Source organism: Leucopleurus acutus (assembly GCF_964270905.1).
Source record: "Leucopleurus acutus genome assembly, chromosome: 6".
Classification (NCBI taxonomy): domain Eukaryota; kingdom Metazoa; phylum Chordata; class Mammalia; order Artiodactyla; family Delphinidae; genus Leucopleurus; species Leucopleurus acutus.
In genome coordinates, this window is record NC_139149.1 from 56,833,080 (window position 1) to 56,857,723 (window position 24,644).

General features: G+C 37.3%; 1 protein-coding gene across 5 annotated transcripts in view; it reads left to right on the forward strand.

Moving 5' to 3' along the window:
• UBR3 (ubiquitin protein ligase E3 component n-recognin 3) overlaps positions 1-24,644 on the forward strand; it is a 232,759-nt gene that overhangs the window by 193,973 nt on the left and 14,142 nt on the right. For all 5 annotated transcript variants that reach the window (XM_082840764.1, XM_082840766.1, XM_082840767.1 and 2 more), the window contains 3 exons: positions 9,254-9,378; positions 15,762-15,869; positions 15,994-16,119. In XM_082840764.1, coding sequence (XP_082696890.1) covers positions 9,254-9,378; positions 15,762-15,869; positions 15,994-16,119 — 359 coding nt within the window. The remainder of the gene's footprint in view (positions 1-9,253; positions 9,379-15,761; positions 15,870-15,993; positions 16,120-24,644) is intronic.

The window sequence follows — 24,644 nt, forward strand, 5'->3', positions numbered from 1 at the left end:
CCTTATTGTCTATAACCTGGCATGCGTTAGGTGTTAAGATATTTAGAAATCCATTTAGAACTAGCTTATAAGCACAAAGAAAGAGCACTGATGGACTCACATAACCAAACTGTAGGAATTGGTAGTCTTAGGGATGACCAGAACCATGGCTTCACATGCTGGCAGGGTTCTTGCCATCTTGGGTCTATCCCTCTCTCTGTGGATCTGCTTCATTCAGCCTTGCCTTAGACAGTCTCTGCCATAGACTAGGAGCATGACCTCTGATATTTCCAGACTCACATCTTTACACCTTCCCTTTGCCTCCAGTTAGACAAATCCTGGATAGGTACTCTGACTGGCTCAGCTTATATCAAGTTCCCACCCCAACCCATAAACATGGGTAAGAGAAAGCATGTGTGTGTGTATGCATGTGTGCACAGGCACACTACACACTCACACACACACAGAAACACACAAATTTAAAATTAGGCAAGATTTTCCTTAGGGCATGATTTTTAAGGTGTCATCTGACTAATTTAAGAGTTAGCCAGGTTACAAGGAGGGAGTAATTCCACTTGAACAGAGACCCAGTAGAAGGATGCCAAATACTTTTAAAAAGGTGAGTCTTGCTGTAATAGACAGAAAAGATTGCAGGGGGCAGGTAATGCTGATAAACCACTGTGCAGAAAAGAGTTAATAAAGAAGGCCTGAGTGCTATCCTTTGAAAGGCCTGCTTCCAAGGTTGGCCCTTGACTGGTATCTGGGAACTTTGATTTTGGGAGTTTCCACCATCCCACTGATGGCTCTCTGTGCCTAAATGGCTCTCTGTGCCTAAACTGTACAAACAATGTGGTTTATGCTGAACATACCTGCTTTCTTTCTGGGAATCTAGAACTTTGGTATGTGCTAGGCAGTGGGTACCTATGTGACCTGCTCCCAATAAAAATCTTGGGCAGAGTTTCTTCTTTCTTTCTTTTTTATTTTTTTAACATCTTTATTGGAGTATAACTGCTTTACAATGGTGTGTTAGTTTCTGCTTTATAACAAAGTGAATCAGTTATACATATATCCCCATATCTCTTCCCTTTTGCGTCTCCCTCCCTCCCACCCTCCCTATCCCACCCCTCTAGGTGATACCAAAGCACCTAGCTGATCTCCCTGTGCCATGCGGCTGCTTCCCACTAGCTAGCTGTTTTACGTTTGGTAGTGTATATATGTCCATGCCACTCTCTCACTTTGTCCCAGCTTACCCTTCCCCCTCCCCATATCCTCAAGTCCATTCTCTAGTAGGTCTGTGTCTTTATTCCTGTCTTTCCCCTAGGTTCTTCATGACATTTTTTTTTCTTAAATTCCATATATATGTGTTAGCATATGGTATTTGTCTTTCTCTTTCTGACTTACTTCACTCTGTATGACAGACTGTAGGTCCATCCACCTCATGACAAATAGCTCAATTTTATTTCTTTTTATGGCTGAGTAATATTCCATTGTATATATGTGCCACATCTTCTTTATCCATTCATCCAATGATGGACACTTAGGTTGTTTCCATGTCCTGGCTATTGTAAATAGAGCTGCAGTGAACATTTTGGTACATGACCCTTTTTGAATTATGGTTTTCTCAGGGTATATGCCCAGTAGTGGGATTGCTGGGTCATATGGTATTTCTATTTATAGTTTTTTAAGGAATCTGCATACTGTTCTCCATAGTGGCTGTACCAATTCACATTCCCACCAACAGTGCAAGAGGGTTCCCTTTTCTGCACACCCTCTCCAGCATTTATTGTTTCGAGGTTTTTTTTTTTGTTTTTTTACCAGTTTCTCTGTTTTGAGATTTTTTGATGATGGCCATTCTGACTGGTGTGAGATGATATCTCATTGTAGTTTTGATTTGCATTTCTCTAATGATTAATGATGTTGAGCATTCTTTCATGTGTTTATTGGCAGTCTGTATATCTTCTCTGGAGAAATGTCTGTTTAGGTCTTCTGCCCATTTTTGGATTGGGTTGTTTGTATTTTTGGTATTGAGCTGCATGAGCTGCTTGTAAATATTGGAGATGAATCCTTTGTCAGTTGCTTCATTTGCAAATATTTTCTCCCATTCTGAGGGTTGTCTTTTGGTCTTGTTTATGGTTGCCTTTGCTGTGCAAAAGCTTTGAAGTTTCATTAGGTCCCATTTGTTTATTTTTGTTTTTATTTCCATTCCTTTAGGAGGTGGGTCGAAAAGGATCATGCTGTGATTTATGTCATAGAGTGTTCTGCCTATGTTTTCCTCTAAGAGTTTGATAGTGTCTGGCCTTACATTTAGGTCTTTAATCCATTTTGAGCTTATTTTTGTGTATGGTGTTAGAGAGTGATCTAATCTCATACTTTTACATGTACCTGTTTAGTTTTCCCAGCACCACTTATTGAAGAGGCTGTCCTTTCTCCACTGTACATTCCTGCCTCCTTTATCAAAGATAAGGTGACCATATGTGCATGGGTTTATCTCTGGGCTTTCTATCCTGTTCCATTGATCTATATTTCTGTTTTTGTGCCAGTACCATACTGTCTTGATTACTGTAGCTTTGTAGTATAGTCTGAAGTCACGGAGCCTGATTCCTCCAGCTCCGTTTTTCATTCTCAAGATTGCTTTGGCTATTCGGGGTCTTTTGTGTTTCCATACAGATTGTGAAATTTTTTGTTCTAGTTCTGTGAAAAATGCCAGTGGTAGTTTGATAGGGATTGCATTGAATCTGTAGATTGCTTTGGGTAGTATAGTCACTTTCACAATGTTGATTCTTCCAATCCAAGAACATGGTATATCTCTCCATCTATTTGTATCATCTTTAATTTCTTTCATCAGTGTCTTATAATTTTCTGCATACAGGTCTTTTGTCTCCTTAGGTAGGTTTATTCCTAGATATTTTATTCTTTTTGTTGCAGTGGTAAATGGGAGTGTTTTCTTGATTTCACTTTCAGATTTTTCATCATTAGTGTATAGGAATGCCAGAGATTTCTGTGCATTAATTTTGTATCCTGCTACTTTACCAAATTCATTGATTAGCTCTAGTAGTTTACTGGTAGATTCTTTAGGATTCTCTATGTATAGTATCATGTCATTTGCAAACAGTGACAGCTTTACTTCTTCTTTTCCGATTTGGATTCCTTGTATTTCCTTTTCTTCTCTGATTGCTGTGGCTAAAACTTCCAAAACTACGTTGAATAATAGTGGTGAGAGTGGGCAACCTTGTCTTGTTCCTGATCTTAGTGGAAATGGTTTCAGTTTTTCACCATTGAGGACGATATTGGCTGTGAGTTTGTCATATATGGCCTTTGTTATGTTGAGGTAGGTTCCCTCTGTGCCTACTTTCTGGAGACTTTTTATCATAAATGGGTGTGGAATTTTGTTGAAAGATTTTCCTGCATCTATTGCGTTTATCATAGGGTTTTCATCCTTCAATTTGTTAATATGGTGTATCACATTGATTGATTTGTGTATATTGAAGAATCCTTGCATTCCTGGGATAAACCCCACTTGATCATGGTGTATGATCCTTTTAATGTGCTGTTGGATTCTGTTTGCTAGTATTTTGTTGAGGATTTTTGCATCTATGTTCATTAGTGATATTGGCCTGTAGTTTTCTTTCTTTGTGACATCTTTGTCTGGTTTTGGTATCAGGGTGATGGTGGCCTCATAGAATGAGTTTGGGAGTGTTCCTCCCTCTGCTATATTTTGGAAGAGATTGAGAAGGATAGATGTTAGCTCTTCTCTAAATGTTCGATAGAATTCGCCTGTGAAGCCATCTGGTCCAGGGCTTTTGTTTGTTGGAAGATTTTTAATCACAGTTTCAATTTCAGTGCTTGTGATTGCTCTGTTCATATTTTCTATTTCTTCCTGATTCAGTCTTAGCAGGTTGTGCATTCCTAAGAATTCGTCCATTTCTTCCAGGTTGTCCATTTTATTGGCATAGAGTTGCTTGTAGTAATCTCTCATGATCTTTTGTATTTCTGCAGTGTCAGTTGTTACTTCTCCTTTTTCATTTCTAATTCTATTGATTTGAGTCTTCTCCCTTTTTTTCTTGATGAGTCTGGCTAACGGTTTATCAATTTTGTTTATCTTCTCAAAGAACCAGCTTTTAGTTTTATTGATCTTTGCTATCATTTCCTTCATTTCTTTTTCATTTATTTCTGATCTGATCATTATGATTTCTTTCCTTCTGCTAACTTTGGATTTTTTTTGTTCTTCTTTCTCTAATTGCTTTAGGTGTAAGGTTAGGTTGTTTATTTGAGATGTTTCCTGTTTCTTAAGGTAGGATTGTATTGCTATAAACTTCCCTCTTAGAACTGCTTTTGCTGCATCCCACAGGTTTTGGGTCGTCATGTCTCCATTGTCATTTGTTTCTAGGTATTTTTTGATTTCCTCTTTGATTTCTTCAGTGATCACTTCGTTATTTTTTTTTTATTTTTTATTTTTTATGATACGCGGGCCTCTCATTGTTGTGGCCTCTCATGTTGCGGAGCATAGGCTCCAGACGCGCAGGCTCAACCACCGTGGCTCACGGACTCAGCCACTCCGTGGCATGTGGGATCTTCCCGGACCGTGGCAAGAACCCGTGTCCCCTGCCTTGGCAGGCGGACTCTCAACCACTCCGCCACCAGGGAAGCCCCACTTCGTTATTAAGTAATGTATTGTTTAGCCTCCATGTGTTTGTATTTTTTACAGATCTTTTCCTGTAATTGATATCTAGTCTCATAGTGTTGTGGTCGGAAAAGTTACTTGATACAATTTCAGTTTTCTTAAATTTACCAAGGCTTGATTTGTGACCCAAGATGTGATCTATCCTGGAGAATGTTCCATGAGCACTGTAGAAAAATTTGTATTCTGTTGTTTTTGAATGGAATGTCCTATAAATATCAATTAAGTGCATCTTGTGTAATGTATCATTTAAAGCTTGTGTTTCCTTATTTATTTTCATTTTGGATGATCTGTCCATTGGTGAATGTTGGGTGTTAAAGTCCCCTACTATGAATGTGTTAGTGTCGATTTCCCCTTTTATGACTGTTAGTATTTGCCTTATGTATTGAGGTGCTCCTATGTTGGGTGCATAAATATATACAGTTGTTATATCTTCTTCTTGGATTGATCCCCTGATCATGATGTAGTGTCCTTCTTTGTCTCTTCTTATAGTCTTTATTTTAAAGTCAATTTTGTCTGATATGAGAATTGCTACTCCAACTTTCTTTTGGTTTCCATTTGCATGGAATATCTTTTTCCATCCCCTCACTTTCAGTCTGTATGTGTCTCTAGGTCTGAAGTGGGTCTCTTGTAGACAGCATATATATGGGTCTTGGTTTTGTATCTATTCAGCCAGTCTGTGTCTTTTGGTGGGAGCATTTAATCCATTTACATTTAAGGTAATTATCAATATGTATGTTCCTATTCCCATTTTCTTAATTGTTTTGGGTTTGTTATTATAGGTCTTTTCCTTCTCTTGTGTTTCTTGCCTAGAGAAGATCCTTTAGCATTTGTTGTAAAGCTGGTTTGGTGGTGCTAAACTCTCTCAGCTTTTGCTTGTCTGTAAAGGTTTTAATTTCTCCATCAAATCTGAATGAGATCCTTGCTGGGCAGAGTGATCTTGGTTGTAGGTTTTTCCCTTTCACCACTTTAAATATGTCCTGCCAGTCCCTTCTGGCTTGCAGAGTTTCTGCTGAAAGATCAGCTGTTAACCTTATGGGGATTCCCTTGTGTGTTATTTGTTTTTCCCTTGCTGCTTTTAATATGTTTTCTTTGTATTTAATTTTTGACAGTTTGATTAGTATGTGTCTTGGTGTGTTTCTCCTTGGATTTATCCTGTATGGGACTCTCTGTGCTTCCTGGACTTGATTATTTCCTTTCCCATATTAGGGAAGTTTTCAACTATAATCTCTTCAAATATTTTCTCAGTCCCTTTCTTTTTCTCTTCTTCTTCTGGAACCCCTATAATTCGAATGTTGGTGCGTTTAATGTTGTCCCAGAGGTCTCTGAGACTGTCCTCAATTCTTTTTATTCTTTTTTCTTTATTCTGCTCTGCAGTAGTTATTTCCACTATTTTATCTTCCAGGTCACTTATCCGTTCTTCTGCCTCAGTTATTCTGCTATTGATCCCTTCTAGAGTATTTTTAATTTCATTTATTGTGTTGTTCATTGTTGCTTGTTTCATCTTTAGTTCTTCTAGGGCCTTGTTGAATGTTTCTTGCATTTTCTCTATTCTATTTCCAAGATTTTGGATATCTTTACTATCATTATTCTGAATTCTTTTTCATGTAGACTGCCTATTTCCTCTTCACTTGTTAGGTCTGGTGGGTTTTTATCTTGCTCCTTCATCTGCTGTGTGTTTTTCTGTCTTCTCATTTTGCTTATCTTACTGTGTTTGGGGTCTCCTTTTTGCAGGCTGCAGGTTCGTAGTTCCCGTTGTTTTTGGTGTCTGTCCCCAGTGGCTAAAGTTGGTTTAGTGGGTTGTGTAGGCTTCCTGGTGGAGGGAACTAGTACGTGTGTTCTGGTGGATGAGGCTGGATCTTGTCTTTCTGGTGGGCAGGTCCACGTCTGGTGGTGTGTTTTGGGGTGTCTGTGGACTTATTATGGTTTTAGGCAGCCTCTCTGCTAATGGGTGGTGTTGTGTTCCTGTCTTGCTAGTTGTTTGGCATAGGGTGTCCAGCACTGTAGCTTGCTGGTCGTTGAGTGAAGCTGGGTGTTGGTGTTGAGATGGAGATCTCTGGGAGATTTTCGCCATTTGATATTACATGGAACTGGGCGGTCTCTTGTGGACCAGTGTCCTGAAGTTGGCTCTCCCACCTCAGAGGCACAGCACTGACTCCTGGCTGCAGCACCAAGAGCCTTTCATCCACACGGCTCAGAATAAAAGGGAGAAAAAGTAGAAAGAAAGAAGAAAGGAAGGAAGGAAGGAAGGAGAAAATAAAGTATGGTAAAATAAAGTTATTAAAATAAAAAAATAATTATTAAGAAAAAAATTTAAAAAACAAAAAACGGACGGACAGAACCCTAGGACAAATGGTGAAAGCAAAGCTATACAGACAAAATCTCACACAGAAGCATACACATACACACTCACAAAAAGAGGAAAAGGGGAAAAAATCATAAATCTTGCTCTCAAAGTCCACCTCTTCAATTTGGGATGATTCGTTGTCTATTCAGGTATTCCACAGAGGCAGGGTACATCAAGTTGATTGTGGAGCTTTAATCCGCTGTTTCTGAGGCTGCTGGGAGAGGTGTCCCTTTCTCTTCTTTGTTCTCACAGCCCCCAGGGGCTCAGCTTTGTATTTGGCCCCGCCTCTGCATGTAGGTCACCGGAGGGCGTCTGTTCTTCGCTCAGACAGAACGGGGTTAAAGGATCCCCTGATTTGGGAGCTCTGGCTCACTCAGGCCGGGGGGAGGTAGGGTACGGATGCAGGGCGAGCCTGCGGCGGCAGAGTCCGGCATGACCCTGAGGCGCGCCGTGCGTTCTCCCGGGGAAGTTGTCCCTGGATCCTGGGACCCTGGCAGTGTCGGGCTGCACAGGCTCCCCGTAAGGGAGTTGTGGAGAGTGACCTGTGCTCACACACAGGCTTCTTGGTGGCGGCAGCAGCAGCCTTAGCCTCATGCCCATCTCTGGGGTCTGCGGTGTTAGCCGCGCCTCGCGCCCGTCTCTGGAGCTCCTTTAAGCAGCACTCTTAATCCCCTCTCCTCGCGCACCAGGAAACTAAGAGGGAAGAAAAAGTCTCTTGCCTTTTTGGCAGTTCCAGACTTTTTCCCGGACTCCCTCCCGGCTAGCCGTGGTGCACTAACCCCTTCTGGCTGTGTTCACGCCGCCAGTCCTCTCCCTGTGCTCTGACGGAAGCCAGAGCCTCAGCTCCCAGCCCCGCCCGCCCCGGCGGGTGAGCAGACAAGCCTCTCGGGCTGGTGAGTGCTGGTCGGCACCGATTCTCTGTGCGGGAATCTCTCCGCTTTGCCCTCTGCACCCCTGTTGCTATGCTCTCCTCCGCTGCTCTGAAGCTCCCCCGCTCCGCCACCCGCAGTCTCCGTTGGGCAGAGTTTCTTAACGAGCTTTCCTGGTATATATTTAACATGTACTGTCACAACACATTGCTGGGAGAATTAAGCACATCCTGTGTGACTCTGCAGGGAGAGGACTCTTGAAAGTTTCCTCTGGACTTAACCCAATATGCCTGTTCCCTTTGCTCTTTTACTTTGTTTTTTTTTGTTTTTTTTTTTGCTGTAATAAATCATAGGACTATATGCTGAGTCTTGTGAGTCTTCCTAGTGAATCATCAAATCCGGAAGTGGTCTTGGGAACCCTCCAACACAACTGTTTAGGCTGGAATTTATAAGTCTAGGCAAGAAACGATGGAAGCATGGTCCGGGATGTTGGAACTGATTTGAATGATATTTTAAAAACATTGATAGGATTTGGTGATTGTTTTAATGTAGGGAGAAAGAGACAGGAAAGTATCAAGGATGTCTACAAGTTTCTGAATTTAGCAACTGATTAAGTGGTGGCAACTATTTACTAGGGGAGCAGCATAATATAATAGAAGGGATAACTGAACTGTGTGGAGTCAAGTTCAGACGTGGGTGCTTATTAGCTTTGTTGTCACAGGCACATCTTTTGAAACTCAATTGTCCAACTGAGACTGTTAACGAGGATTGAAAGGAGACATTTGAAGAAATTTTCTAAGTTATTAGCTGTATATAACGTTAATAATGATGACTAAGCTACCATTTATTAAGTACCTAATATGTGCAAGGCATTTTACGTATTGTTACTACTGTTTTGCACTGTTATAGTTTTCATTGAGTTTTAAAATTCAATTAGAGTACTTAAAATATTGGGATTTTTTTTTTTACTTTAGAAGTTCTATATTGTATTGTATTATTTTTTATAAGATATATATCAAATTAGAAGCAGATAAAGTGTTGGTTTTAAACACTCAGACTCCCAGACATTGTTATTAAGCACATGATGCCCAGTAAGGGGATTTGCCAAGGGTACACAGTTATTCTGAGGTTGAAACAGAGCACACTTCTCATTCTGCTAAAAGCCTCTTATTGGCATATTGTGTAGATGAATAAAGGGAATTTGATTTCATAATTTCAGATCTGTTGGGCAGAAAATATAATATCACATTGTTATTTTATTACTTAAGTGTTGAGCAAAAACCAGTTACACATGCAAGGAAAGTCATGTATTTGTGAAATTATCTTGAGTACAAAATTTCTAGATTCCAAAGAAATAATGATCTTCTCTTTCTCTTGTAGACCATTTCACCTGCATTGTGAAGGTGCTTTTTACCCTATTGTACACGCAAGGTCTTGTGGCACTTTCAGTTAAATGCAATGAGGATGATAGGTCAGCCTGGAAACACACGGGAGCTCTCAAAAAGGTTAGTGTCTTGTCTGAATTTGTTATTTAGTAGTTAGGTGAATTTATTTAAGTTGGTGATATGAATGAATGAGATTAGACGTTTGAAAGGCAAAACGAGTTATTTTTAATAATTTTAAAAATAGATTTATTTATTTTTGGTTTCGTTGGGTCTTCGTTGTGGCGAGCGGGGGCTACTCTTCATTGCGGTGTGTGGGCTTCTCACTGTAGTGGCTTCTCGTTGTGAAGCACAGGCTCTAGGTGCACAGGCTTCAGTAGTTGTGGCTCGTGGGCTCAGTAGTTGTGGCTCTCGGGCTCTAGAGCGTGGGCTCAGTAGTTGTGGTGCACGGGCTTAGTTGCTGTGCGGCATGTGGGATCTTCCCGGACCAGGGCTCGAACCTGTGTCCCCTGCATTGGCAGATGGATTCGTAGCCACTGCACCACCAGGGAAGTCCACAAAATGAGTTATTAACAGTATTTTAATTGGAAATGGAGCACCTTCAGGCTATAAAAGTTAAAAATGTTTTCCTTGCACAGTGAGGTCTTCTGTATCTATCTCTAAATGTTGACCTTTTCCCCTTTGTATCTGGACAGTTTTGTTTTTGCTGCAAGCCTTAAACTTAAAGAAGTTATAAAAATTGTATCAACACAATTAGCAAGTAATAAAATGTATGTAGACTTACCTGTTTTACTTATCTGTCATCTTCTCCTTGCCTCATCCCCAATCACAATCCAAGATCGCTTTTGACTCACCACTTCTAGATTTAAAAATCCTGGCCTTTTCTTAGTTATACCTCTTTAAAAACTACTTTTTTCCCATGTTTAAAAATATATAGATATATAAGTTCTTAGTAAATTTAAAGGCATTCTCTTTCAGTTAAAATTATACGAACAATTTAGAAAAATTCTGCAAGTTTAGTTAAATGTAAGTATTTTCAGTGGCTTGAAAACAAATGGGACACTATGGAACCAAAGTATCCTATGTATACCAAAGTATACTTTGGAGCCAACTGTACACTGTGGAACCAACTGAGTGAATAGTTTGGCGTAGAGATAGGTGAAATAAGAAGATTACTTCCCTATTTATTTGGGGAAGTTGGTAGGAAAAAATAATAAGTATAGTGTAAATTGAACCTTTTCTTTGGTTTATAGACTCTTAAAGAAGTTTTAAACCTCATTGAAAAGTTTCTGTTAAAATCATATCTACTTGTATTAAAGGAGAGAAAACCAATTATAGATATTGATACATGAAATGTATTCAATATAACCTTCACTGTTTTCACTAGTTTAGTCCCAAATCATGATTATGTGTACAGAAATTTAATGTAGTATCATTATGAAGTTTGTTATATCTTAATTTAGGGATACTGGTTGTTGGCCATTGAACCTGAGTACTAGGCCAAGTTCCTGCCACTAAATAAAGATACTACTTTTTTGTTCAAGACATAAAAACTCTCTGAACCTCAGCCTTGTCATAGGTAAATGAGAAATTAAGAACATATGATTTATAAGGCCCCTCTATTTCTAAAATTCTGTTATTTGAAATAACAAAATGAATTTCTGTCTTTTCCTTCAGTGATTTTTTCCTCCTTGTTTCTAGTTGTTTTGTGGATAATTTTGCCTTCTGCAATTATCTTTCTTTTTTCTAAATATTCTTTTAGTCTCTCTGAGTGCACTCTAATCTGATATTGGGATTGTTTGTATTCAAATCATGTGTAACAGGTTTCTATGCTGTGTCATTGTTTAAATGTTTCTTTAGTAAGTTGTCTAACCATGAAAAAGTACACATTTAAAACATTTTCTGATATAGTTTGGGTCTAAATCTATTCATCTGACCGTTCACTAAAATGACACCTACTGACAGAAAATTAGACAATTGTAAATCTATGATGGAAGGAACATGAAGTAATTTAAGTAACTTCCGTCAGTTTTCTTTCTCAATTTGGTCATTGTTAGCTATTTTTAAAAATAATAAAACATTTAATATAAGGCAGATTCTTATCAGAACATAAATTAGAAATTTATAGCCATATAAATTGCTTCAGTGAATGAAAACAAAAAATTATGATATTCTGCAGGTTGGTTTGCCACATTATTAGCTTTTTCTACCATAAATCTAAACATCTAGGTATATAGAATTGTAAATAATAATATTTATGGGGGCTTCCCTGGTGGCGCAGTGGTTGAGAGTCCGCCTGCCGATGCAGGGGACACGGGTTCGTGCCCCGGTCCGGGAAGATCCCACATGCCGCGGAGCGGCTGGGCCCGTGAGCCATGGCCGCTGAGCCTGCGTGTCCGGAGCCTGTGCTCCGCAACGGGAGAGGCCACAAAAGTGAGAGGCCCGCAGACTGCAAATAAATAAATAAGTAATAAATAATAATATTTATGAATAATGAAATATCACTGATTTCTGTAATTCTGTATAATTCATTCCTCCTTTAAAAAATTTCCTTCTTCCTTTAGTTCTTCCTTCCTTTAGTTCTTCCCTCCTCTCACTCCCTTCCTTGTTTTCTTTCATCATTGAGTCTCATTCATTTCATCCTTATAATTCCTTATCCTCAGGTATGATAATTCCAATGCAAACAGATCTAATCTGGTAAAATAAAATACATAGGTACTGTGTTATTTTCAAAGGGATTTTAGAGTTAATTTGATAATGAGGTTTAGTTGTTTGGAAAAATCATCATTATAGTTAGTATAAATTGTGATCTTTTGGTGAGTGGAATTTCTGTTAAGAGTTTTTATACCAGGATTTCTTAATCTGGGGTCCTTTCCCTTTGTTTTGTTTTGGGGAGTAGGACCATAGGATCCAGCATATACTCAAAGGGCCTGTCACCCCAAAAAGTTTAAGAAGCACTATAATTTTTTCTTTTTTTAAATAAATTTATTTATTTTTGGCTCTGTTGGGTCTTCATTGCTGCACGCAGGCTTTCTCTAGTTGCGGTGAGTGGGGACTACTCTTCATTGCAGTGCACGGGCTTCTCACTGTGGTGGCTTCTCTTGCTGCGGAGCACAGGCTCTAGGTGCGCGGGCTTCAGTAGTTGTGGCACACGGGCTCAGTAACTGTGGCTTGCGGGCTCTAGAGCGTAGGCTCAGTAGTTGTGGCACATGGCTTAGCTGCTCCGCGGCATGTGGGATCTTCCCGGACCAGGGCTCGAACCCATGTCCCCTGCATCAGCAGGTGGATTCTTAACCACTGTGCTACCAGAGAAGTCCCTAGAAGCACTATAGTTTAGACAAAGCATCTACCCAAAACAGCATCTGTTGCATCTGTCAACTCTTAATTCTTTTATTTATTTAACTCACATACTTCTGCCACTTCTCCCACAGGATTCTTCTGATCATGATCCTAGGTCTTTCATCCATGAAATTTCATCCAGAAATCCTCTTCTTAAGCTTTATTTATTTAAAAAAAAAGAAAAGCTTTACTTCTTAAAGCTTATCTTCTTAGCTTTACCAAGGAGCCTACTCTTTGCTGTATTTAAATATTGCTTATGTAAAATATGGTTTTCTAAGACTTCTTATGTATGAAATAAAATTATTTTCTTATCTAATACTCTTCTAATGGGAAGAGTTCTCAATACAAAACAGTGACTACTACATTATATTTGACTTTCTGATCTGATATAGTACCTCCTTTAAGTAAAAAAAAATACTTAAAATGTATCTGATAATAATAATTTAAAAAATAATTATTGCTCAATAACTTGCTTGGGTGATCTGAGTATCATTTGTTTCTTATTGGAGGATATTTTCCCCATAATTTGGAAAGTATTATACTTGAAATACTTTTCTGTTGTTATGCTCTATAAATCTTTTACTCAAAAGAGTATATTGAATTAGGCTTTTAGGCTGTCTTGTATATTTTCACAACTTTAAATATGTCACATTGATTAATAAGCAGCAAAATTGTGGTAATATTTTCTTTTGAATTGCCTATTCAAGAACTACTCTGATTAAATCAATTCTAAAAACATAACATGTTGCTGTTTTGATATTCAGTGGGATATTGATTCTTGTAAATTATATGTAACCTGCAGGTCATCATATTTGGCAAGTGATCATCCTGTTGATTAATTAGGCAGGGGTGGGGTGGGTCACATGATACAAGGATAGCAGTTGCTGAGTCAGGGACTTTTTATAGTTTATTCAGGACATGATAACACTACATGGCTGCATGATATGGCAGAAAGCAGAGGAGTAATTTAAAAATAATGCAAAGAATTGATTATTAAAAGAGAGACATCCAGGCAAATTCCAAGGTCAAAAACTCCATTACCAAAATAAATTCCATCAATTAACTACCAGGTATTATTGCTCAGAGTTTTGTTATGCAAAGGGAGACATGGAAGATGTAAAGCATAGTTCCTGACATTTTGGAATTTACAGTCTAGTTGAAGAGAGCACAATAACATGTGAGAAAGAAAGACAGTATCATCAAACAACAAATTCTGTGGTCCTGACTATTAGGGCCTTAAAAATTCAGGATAAACTTATATCCCATAGTGTTTACTCAGTTCTTATATTTTACTATTTAAAAAATATAGTTAGGGACTTCCCTGGTGGTGCAGTGGTTAAGAATCCTCCTGCCAGTGCAGGGGAAACGGGTTTGAGCCCTGGTCTGGGGAGATCCCACATGCCGCGGAGCAACTAAGCCCATGCGCCACAACTACTGAGCCTGTGCCCTACAGCCCGCGAGCCACAACTACTGAGCCCGCAAGCCACAACTACGGAAGCCCGCGCACCTAGAGCCCATGCTCCACAACGAGAGAAGCCACCGTGATGAGAAGCCCGCACACCGCAACGAAGAGTAACCCCCACTTGCTGCAACTAGAGAAAGCCCGCACGCAGCAATGAAGACCCAGCGCAGCCATAAATAAATAAATAAACAAATGAATGAATAAATAAATAATAAAAGATAATATAAAAAATTTAAAAATTAAAAATATAGTTAATGAATAAACATCACAACAAACTTATTACTTTAAGATTATACTTTCCTGTAATTTGCAACAACTTTTAATATCTGAGTGAATATAAAAAGTGTATTTCTTTATGTACAAAAACCTTATTGAAATAAATTTAAATTTATAAATAGCCATTTTTTTCCTTTCTTATAAAAAGTATAGTCATTAAGCTTAATTAATTTGTAGATTGTTATTTAATGTTTTCTGTAATAAACATATGGTCCTATTTATTTTTTTATTTTTATTTTTTGCGGTACGCAGGCCTCTCACTGTTGTGGCCTCTCCCGTTGCGGAGCACAGGCTCCAGACGCGCAGGCTCAGTGGCCATGGCTCACGGGCCCAGCCGCTCCGCGGCATGTGGGATCTTCCCGGACCAGGGCACGAACCCGTGTCCCCTGCATTGGCAGGCGGAGTCTCAACCACTGTGCCACCAGGGAAGCCTGGTCCTATTTATTTTTACATTAAGGTGTTTTAACAAATTCTATTCAAGGAATTTGAGTAAAACTATAAAAGAAAAAAATTTGGGGTCCACGTTATGTTTCATGCATGTATGATTTTATCACTGTAACGAGTATATATATACTTCTATTAGTTTTTTGCACACCACCCTATAAACACTTTTTTCTGTAGCTCAAATTTGTCATATTTACTGCCTATAAAATATTCTGGTATTGCATAATTTAGGTAACTGCTTCACCTTTTTTAAAAAAATAAATCTATTTATGTATTTATTTTTGGCTGCATTGGGTCTTCGTTGCTGTGCGTGGGCTGTCTCTAGTTGCGGTGAGCGGGGCCTACTCTTTGTTGCAGTGAGCGGGCTTCTCATCGCAGTGGCTCCTCGTGTTGCGGAGCACGGCCTCTAGGCTCGTGGGCTTCAGTAGTTGTGGCTTGTGGGCTCTAGAGTGCAGACTCAGTAGTTGTGGTGCATGGGCTTAGTTGCTCCACAGCGTGTGGGATCTTCCCAGGCCAGGGCTTAAGCCCATGTCCACTGCATTGGCAGGTGGATTCTTAACCAGACAAGTCCAATAATTGCTTCACTTCTGTTGGTCATTTCTAATTTTTCACTATTATAATGCTTCAGTGAATGTCATGGGCATAAAGTTCTTCTTTTCTCTTTAGATTATTTCCTTAGGAAGAATTTCCAGGAGTGAGAATTACTGGGACAAAAGATATGATATAGATATGTTCATTTACACATATATTATGTAACTTATATGCTGTCTTTTAAAGAAGTATTGGAATAGCTTTCATCACCTATCCAAATTCATTGTGAATCCAGAGGTGTACTGTTGTACACAGATTTTGAGAAAGTGAAGTTTACATGCTTGAAAAGTAATGAAATCTTGATTATACTCTACTCATTAAAAGGTATTCTTTCCAATGTAAATGGTTTTGTAATTTTCAGTGACTAATGGAATTAATTTTTAATTTTTTCCAGAATACATGTGATGCAGAGAAGTCTTATGAAGTCTTATTGAGCTTTGTGATAAGGGAACTATCTAAAGGAAAGTTATACCATGAAGAAGGAACGCAGGAGTGTGCAACGGTATGTTCTCTATGACCAGATATAGTGGTTATTTAAAAATTTAGATTTTCTTGCCATTATGAATATTACTGTTTGTTATGTCTATTATAGAACGAATTGTTCTGATTTTCTTTTTTAACTTTAGATTAGCCCTATTGCTTGGTCTCCTGAATCCACGGAAAAATACTTACAGGACTTCTGCTTACATTTCCTCAGAATCACCAGCCTTCTTCAGCACCACCTTTTTGGGGAAGATTTACCTAGCTGCCAGGTATAATTTGTGGTAGAGAGTAGGGAGCCTTTTTTTTTTTAAACAATTATCTAATTTTAAAAAATATACTGACATATAATACTTATATCTATTATATGTCCAGAACTGTCATACAAGTATATGTTAGTCTAACTCAAAGGAATTAATATTTAGAATATTTACTATTATTGTTACTTTTGTATTTGTTGACATCTACCCATTTTTATGGTAATATTACTAATATTTGACATTAGAGGAGTTTCGGATTAGATCTGTGGTAATAAACACCCAGTACTTGAACAGAAGATAGTATTCATATTAATATATTTATCACTAATCGTCATTGGCTTTTAATATCCTTTTTAAAGGGTGTCATTTTATGTTGGCCAGCAAGCTGGTTGTTTGAATATCTGATGGCATTTATGTAATTTTAGAATTGCAAAATATTCAATTTGTAGCCAATTAAAACTTGGATGAATGAATTATCACTGGTTTAATCTATTTTGTAAAACTGTGGCTCAGTGTGAGTAGGCAAGAAAGTGACAGAGTAAGAAACCAGAAGGTAAGTAAACCAAACTGTGTTTATAGGATTATGTCCCTGACATTATCTGCCATTCATTTCCAGGGAATTTGATGTGAGAGTTAAGTCACTTATATTTATGGTCTTTGAAGCCTGCTTGCGGTATATCAGAATTAAGCTGTTGATGGTTCCTTCTCTCTTAAATAATTGACCATTGCATTAAATAGTTTGGATTGCTTGGTTTTTATCAAGTGATTCAAGATAAACTCTGCACATTTGTCCCCAAAACATTCTATTTAGAATTCTAAGATATTGAACAAATTAAAAATATTCATCCATTAGATAGTTTCTTTCATAGTTATTTATTTGTAAATTTGAACTTAAAAGCATGTTTCCTTCTGGCATGTGAAGCCTAGAGAAGGTTAATCAAGCAAAATTTACTGCTTCCTTCATCAGCTTTGCTTTCTTCACATTTAAAAACCAAAGGCTGTGGTTCTTTGTGTTCTTGTTACCTTTGTGTTCTTGTATTCTTGGTTTATTTTGTCATTTGTTTTTATTGGAGGGTATTTTTCTCCCATAAACTGAGAAGTACCTGGAAGCAGAAGCTCTTGTATTGAGCACTGAAAATTAGTCCAAGGCTTGGGTGTACAGCGATGCCTATAGTAGAGCACTGGGAATATACTTAGACCAAGGAAGAAATTTATCTATTAGGAGGCATGAAAAGGAATGGTGTGACATAGTGTCAGAAAGACAGGTTAAGGGGAAATTGTGGTGGATCTTGAATTTCACATGAAAGGAATTTCGACCACTGAAAGGTTTTTGGACAAAAATGTGACATGATTCAAATTTTATTTCAGCATGAAACCTCATTCCAATATAAGACATTTTGTGAGCTGTGAGGATTGGAGGGACTAGGAACAGGAAAGCCAGTTGGGAAAGGAAATATTAGAAATAGAAGAGGATAGGAAGCAATTAAAGATTTCGGAGATGAAATAGTAAGGATTTGATAGCTAGTTGAACATGTAGGAGTCAAGGGAGAAGAAGGAAGCATACTGTACTTGGTTTTTGAGTCTGGGAGATTTGAACCGTTATGGTACAGTTGATGGAGGAGGACTATGGAGCAGTTTTGTGTGGGCCGAGATGAAAGTATTTTGCATATATTCAATTTGAGGGGTTGGTTGGATTATTTGAGTTAAGTAGATATATTCACCTGAAGTGAGAAAAGTAAGATTACAACTTTAGATAGAAATTTGCTCTTTCTGTTTAGAGTTCTGTCATCTGTGTAATCTTTTTTTGCTTTTAAGTATATATGTAATACATAAAAATGTATATAATTATAGAAATACATGAATATATAATATAGAAATAAATATACAGTTAGATATTTGCTTGCTCTTCTACTTTATTCACTTTGGCTTTTTTGTTTCTATTAATCATGATAGTATGCTATAGATGGGTATAATATTATGCCTACTTTTAACTTTTGTGGATTTGACATGTTTTTCTTTATGTCACTTTCTTTCATTTGGAGTATTTTGTTTCACCCATTCATATCTCATACTTTTATCCAAAAAATTTTTATTAAAATTTATTCTTGGGCTTCCCTGGTGGCGCAGTGGTTGAGAGTCCGCCTGCCGATGCAGGGGACATGGGTTCGTGCCCCGGTCTGGGAAGATCCCACATGCCGCGGAATGGCTGGGTCCGTGAGCCATGGCTGCTGAGCTTGCGCATCCGGAGCCTGTGCTCCGCAGTGGGAGAGGCCACAGCAGTGAGAGGCCTGAGCACTGCAAAAAAAAAAAAAAAAAAAAAAAAAAAATTTATTCTTAAAAAAAAAAATTTATTCTTTTGCTCCCTTTGATTCTAATTGCAAATCTACTCATTCAGCAGTTTTCCCTTAATGTTTTCTTCTTTATTTCTTGAAGTTAACTCAGGAATCATTCATTCATAGCCCTTTGTTTCATTTGGGGGAGAAAGGACTAAACATTTATTTGTTCAAAGATATTTACAAAGCAGTATATAATGGCTGGCTGTTTCTTAACTAGCTCATAAACTAGGTTTTCACTTTACAGTGAGGAAACTGAAGGATGAAGACACATCTAAGCTAGTAAGTCAGTTAGAGGTAGAATTTACCACATTCATCTGATAGTATTTATATTGTTCCCCTTTTTCACTTCTTCAACTGAAATTATCTTTTCAATTTTGAGAGGAAAGATGGAGGTGCATATGCACGGAATTGAGTTGATCACATGCCTCAGCTTTGGCGTACTAAGTGTAGTGCCTCTAATATTATTCTCCCTTTGTTCCCCACATGATATCTTATCCCTTACTTCTCAGAAGTAATGTGTATGTCAATATAAACTGCATATAGTGTTATTTTGTGTTTGTTTAACTTGTATAACTGGTATTGTGCTATAAATCTTGTATCTTTCTTACTTTCTTCGTGCTAAATATTATATCATTTAAACCTAATCATGTAGCTCGAGATAATTCTTTCTTATTTCTTCATAGTGGTATTCCAATATATGTGTATTCCACATTTTACTTACTCCTCATTGGTGAACATCTAGGCTGCCTTCAAATCTTTGCTACCATGAAAAAAAAATAAACTGCTGCAATGAACCTAATGTTTTGTATACTTTTAAACTTTCTCTGGATTCTATACCTAGCTAGCTATGGGATTGCCTATGTATGTATGGGATACATTCTGCCTCCTTGCCTTCTAACATGGCTGCTCAAGGTTCACACTCCCATTTGCATTGTGTGAGGGTTCTTGTTTTCTACCCTATACTTGCTAGCACTTTTATTATCCAGTGTTGTAATATTTGCCAGTCACATGGGGGTAAAGTATATGCTTATGGTTAATTTACTTTGCATTTCTCTAATATAAATGCAATTGATCATCAGTCCATGTACTTTTTAGACATTTAAATTTTCCTCTGTATATTTCCTATTCCTATTCTTTGAGCATTTAAAAAAATTGGGGTTTCTGTCACTATCTTGCTATTGCTTTGTCAGTTTTGCAGATACCTTTTTTTTTTTTTTTTTTTTGCGGTATGCAGGCCTCTCACTGCTGTGGCCTCTCCCGTTGCGGAGCACAGGCTCCGGGCGCGCAGGCTCAGTGGCCATGGCTCACGGGCCCAGCCACTCCGTGGCATGTGGGATCTTCCCGGACCAGGGCATGAACCCGTGTCCCCTGCATTGGCAGGTGGACTCTCAACCACTGCGCCACCAGGGAAGCCCTGCAGATGGTATCTTTTAACAGACTTTGTATTGCCCTTTGTGGAACAGAAATATTTAATTTTAATGTCGTCAGAGCTATCACTTTTTTATTTATGACTTGTGCTTTTGGAATCTTATTTTTAAAATCCTTCTCCAGTCTGAGATTATAAAGTTATTTTATATTTTCTTCTCTTATTTTTATAGTTTTGTCTTTACATTTATATTTTTCATTTAATCTGAAGTTTATTTTGTAGTAAGGTATGAAGTAAAGATCTAATTTTTTCTCCATTTGATGAGGCAGTTTTCCTAAGACTATTTACAAAATAATCTATTTATAAAATAACCTGGCTTTTTCATACTAATTTCTTATGCTAACATGTTTCTATATTTCTGGGTTCTTTGTTGTATACTACTGACCTATTTGTTCCTATACTAGTAGCACACTCTTAACAATGGTTTTATTATAGACATTATATCTGGCAGGGTGAGTTTCACTTTTTTTTTTCCTTCTAATATCTTTTTGCCAAATGCTTTTTTCTAAAATTTTTTGCTGGTTAGCTATATATGCACCTTTATTCTTATATATAAATGTTATATCAATTCGTAACTATCTTTCCAAACTCCTACAAGCTGTTAGATGAGAACCGCTTTGAATTATCGTTTTAAGGCACTGAACATAGTTTTTATGTCCATTTATTCAGGTCTTCTTTTAATATTTTCATAGAATTTTAAAATTGTCATCTTAAAGTCTGATATTTTTTATAAAGCTAATCTAGAGGCTTTATGGTTTTAGTTTCTATTTAAATGATATCTTGTTTTCTGTAACATTCTCTGATTACTCCTTGCTGGTATAAAATAATACTATCGATTTTTGTATGTTCTTGTGACTGGGCACTTGCTGAACTCTCTATTAATTCTAGTAGTTTGCCTGTTGATTCTTTTAGGTATTCTGTGTATCATATCATCTGAAAATAATGACAGTATCATCCCTTCCTTTCAAATCTTTATTTCTCTATTGTTGTCTTAATGCATGTCCAGTACTATTTTGAGCAGTGAAAGTAATAGGCAGTATCCTTTTTTGTGCCCTACCCCAAAGAGAATGCTTTTAAAGTTTCCTGTGTATGTTTGTTTTATTGTAAATGGAATCATTTAAAATTACATTTTCCAATATGTTGCTAAAATGGAGAAATCCAGTTGGAATTTTTGAACGTTAATCTTCTATATTTAGCCACCTTGCTAATGAATTCAGTGATTACTTCTAATAGCCAGGACGCTCTTGAGTTTAATAATACACTTTTTTTTTTTTTTTTGATGTTAGGGGTAGGAGTTTATTTATTTATTTATTTATTTTTGCTGTGTTGGGTCTTCGTTTCTGTGTGAGGGCTTTCTCTAGTTGTGGCAAGTGGGGGCCACTCCTCATCGCGGTGCGTGGGCTTCTCACTATCGCGGCCTCTCTTGTTGCGGAGCACAGGCTCCAGATGCACAGGCTCAGTAGTTGTGGCTCACGGGCCTAGTTGCTCCGCGGCATGTGGGATCCTCCCAGACCAGGGCTCAAACCCGTGTCCCCTGCATTAGCAGGCAGATTCTCAACCACTGCGCCACCAGGGAAGCCCAATAATACACTTTTTAAACAAACATTTTATTATCCATGGGACATCATCAAGAATGGTACCTGGTACATGTTCTGACACAGAAGCCTGCTCTCCACACAAATCTATTAGACTCTCCTTATTTAGTTAAATATCTTAGTCTAACACTATTTCTAGTACCATATTGGGGCTGATTTTAGTAACTCATGTGGTTCTCTTTATCTTTGCTCCAACTTAATTGCATCTTCTCTTATTTATACTCTAATTCTGGAATTATTAACAGAGGGACTGGAGGTAGTTTTTGAATTCCATAGCATTGTTTGTAAACTGTTTGTGTATGTGTATTTTTCTTGGAAGAAAATAGTTATCAGTTTGTTATAGGTGGATTATCCACCCACCCTCCAAAGTTGAAAAACCACTGCTCTAATATATCTCCTTTAATTCTTTTGTCTTTCTTCTATCTGTCAAAAGTAGTTCCTCTTCGAGTAATAATGATAGCTAGCATTTATTGTACACTGACTACATGCTAAGCATTGTTTTAAGTGCTTTGCATTTAAATTCATTTAAGGTTCACAAAACTATGAGGTAGGTGTTATAATCTTCACTTTACAGACAAGAAAACAGGCACAGAAAGATGAATGGCTTGCTCAAGATTCACAGCTAGTAAGTAAAGCTGCCAGAATTCAAGCACATTTAGTCCAAATGCCAAATCTGTACTATTAACATCTGAGCTATGCTGCTGCTTAGTACACAAATCAGTTTTTGAGGCGAACATGTTATTTTCTTCTAGTTTTAAGTCTGTAAAAGCCACTGTCTTATTGCATATTATACTCTCTTCGATCTCAATATGAATACTCTATAGACATTTCTTAAAGTATAATAATATAGTGATTGATTTGTTGATAGTCGAATAGACATACAAGAATAGCAGACAAAATTGAAAACATCTCAAGTGTCCATCAGTGAGAAACTGGTTAAATAAATTGTGGTTTATTCATACAATGGCATACTCTGCAGAAGAAAAAGAATAGAAAGTTTTCTATGTGCTAATGTGGAAAAATCTCAAAAATATATTAAGTATCCCAAGGCAAGGTGTGCTTATATTAAATGAAAATAGAGGAAAAATAATGGTACTCATATTTGCTTGTGTGTGTGTATGTATGATACTCTGGAAAAATATGTTAAGAATTATGGTCAGTTCTTACTGAGGAGTTGGGTTAGTGAGTTTGAGATTAGGATAGAAGGGAAAAAAGAATGGTGGAGAGACTTTTTTAAAAACAGTATCTTTTTATACTTCTAGATTTTAAATAGTGTAAATATACCACTGCAATAATTTATAGAAAAAAAGTATTTATTTTTTGAACAGGTAATGTCTTCACATATTTTAAAATTCAAAAGGTACAAGAAGATATTCTATGGAAAATAATCTCTGTTTACCCCTTTCACTAGCCACTTGATTGCTGCCCAGTTGCTATCAGTTTCCTCTGTATTATTCCAGAGACATTTTATGCATATACAAGAAATATGTGTGTGTGGGGAGGGTGTATTTTTTTTTCTTTTAGTCCTCTTTTTATACATTGTTCTTCAGCTTGCATTTTTTTTCCCTTAAGAGTGTATCTTGGAGATCATTTCATATTCAATACATGAAGACCTTCCTCATTTTGTCTTACAGTTTCAGAATATTTCATGTATGATGTACCAGGATGTACTTAATTAGTCCCCTATTAATAAACATTTGGGTTATTTCTAGTCCTTTGCTATTTACAAATGATACCCCAATGAATGATAGTATGCACAAGTTATTTTGCATGTTTTTGATTGTATTTATAGGATAAATTCTTAGAAGTAGCTGAGTAATATTCCATTGTATATATGTACCACATTGGGAAGCTGCTGTATAGCACAGGGAGCTCGGCTCAGTGCTCTGTGATGACCTAGATGGTTGGGATGGGGTGGCGATGGGAGGGAAGTCCAAGAGGGAGGGGATGTATGTATACATATAGCGCTGATTCACGTCGTTGTACAGCAGAAACTACCACAACTTTGTAAAGCAATTATACTCCAAAAAAAAAAAAAGTTTATGCACACACACACAAAAATCCTTAGAAGTGATTTGCTGTTTCAGCATTTGCATACTTTTGTAGTTTTGATGGTTATTGCCAGAGTGCCTTTCATTGAAGTTGTACCAATTATGTTAACACCAGTGATGTGTGAAAGTTTCCCTGTACTTGTGTCTACTTAGTGTGTTATCATACTATTTAATCTTTGCCTCTAGATCTTTGGTCTAGGTAAAATAGCTCAATGTAGATTTTTTTTTTTAAGGTTGTTTCAATTTATATTTTTCCTAAGGTTGAGCATTTTCCTTATGCAGAGCCATTTAGTTTTCTTTACTATGACCTACTTGTTACATGCTGCTTTTGAAAATAATTAGGAAATGAAAATGACTGGGAAAATCATTTAGTATCTGATCTTTAAAAAGTATCTCATGATTTTTTCTTTGTGTAGAATAATCTGCCACTCTCATCTGTTTTGTCCAAGTCAAATGATAGGGAGGAATGAGAAACTTTTCTTTCATTTTTTTCTTCTTTTATAAATTTTTCCTCAGGTTTCTTTCATTTTAGTGACCCACTTTTGGATTCAACATCTGCTTCGTGAGAGGCCAAGTAATCCTGAAGTAGTCTGTGAATCCCAGGAGGAAAGATACATTTATGTAGATCTTTGTTCATTTTTATCCATTGTTGGATATCCTGTCATAAAGAAGATGAAAAAGTATTGCTATTTTCCTACCATTAGTAGTTCCCGTTGTCTCAAGTTGTTTTTGTGCCTTACCTTAGAACATAAATGCCCTCTCTCAATAGAGCAGGAAGATATAACAGCTGTAAATTTATATGCACAAAACAACAAAACCCCAAATTACATAAAGCAGAAATTGACAGAATTGAAAGAAGAAATAGACAATCCACAATTATACCTGGAAACTTCAGTGTTTTTTCTTAGTAATCAATAACAAGTAGATAGAAAATCAACAGGGATAAATGAGACCTGAACCATACTATCAGTCAGCTTGATATAATTGACATCTATAGAATACTCCACCAAACAATATCAGAATGCATATTTTTTACAAGTGCACATGGCCCATTCACCAGAGTGTACCATATGCCAAACCATAAAGCAAGTAGCAATAAATTTAAAAGAACTGAAATCACAAAACATAT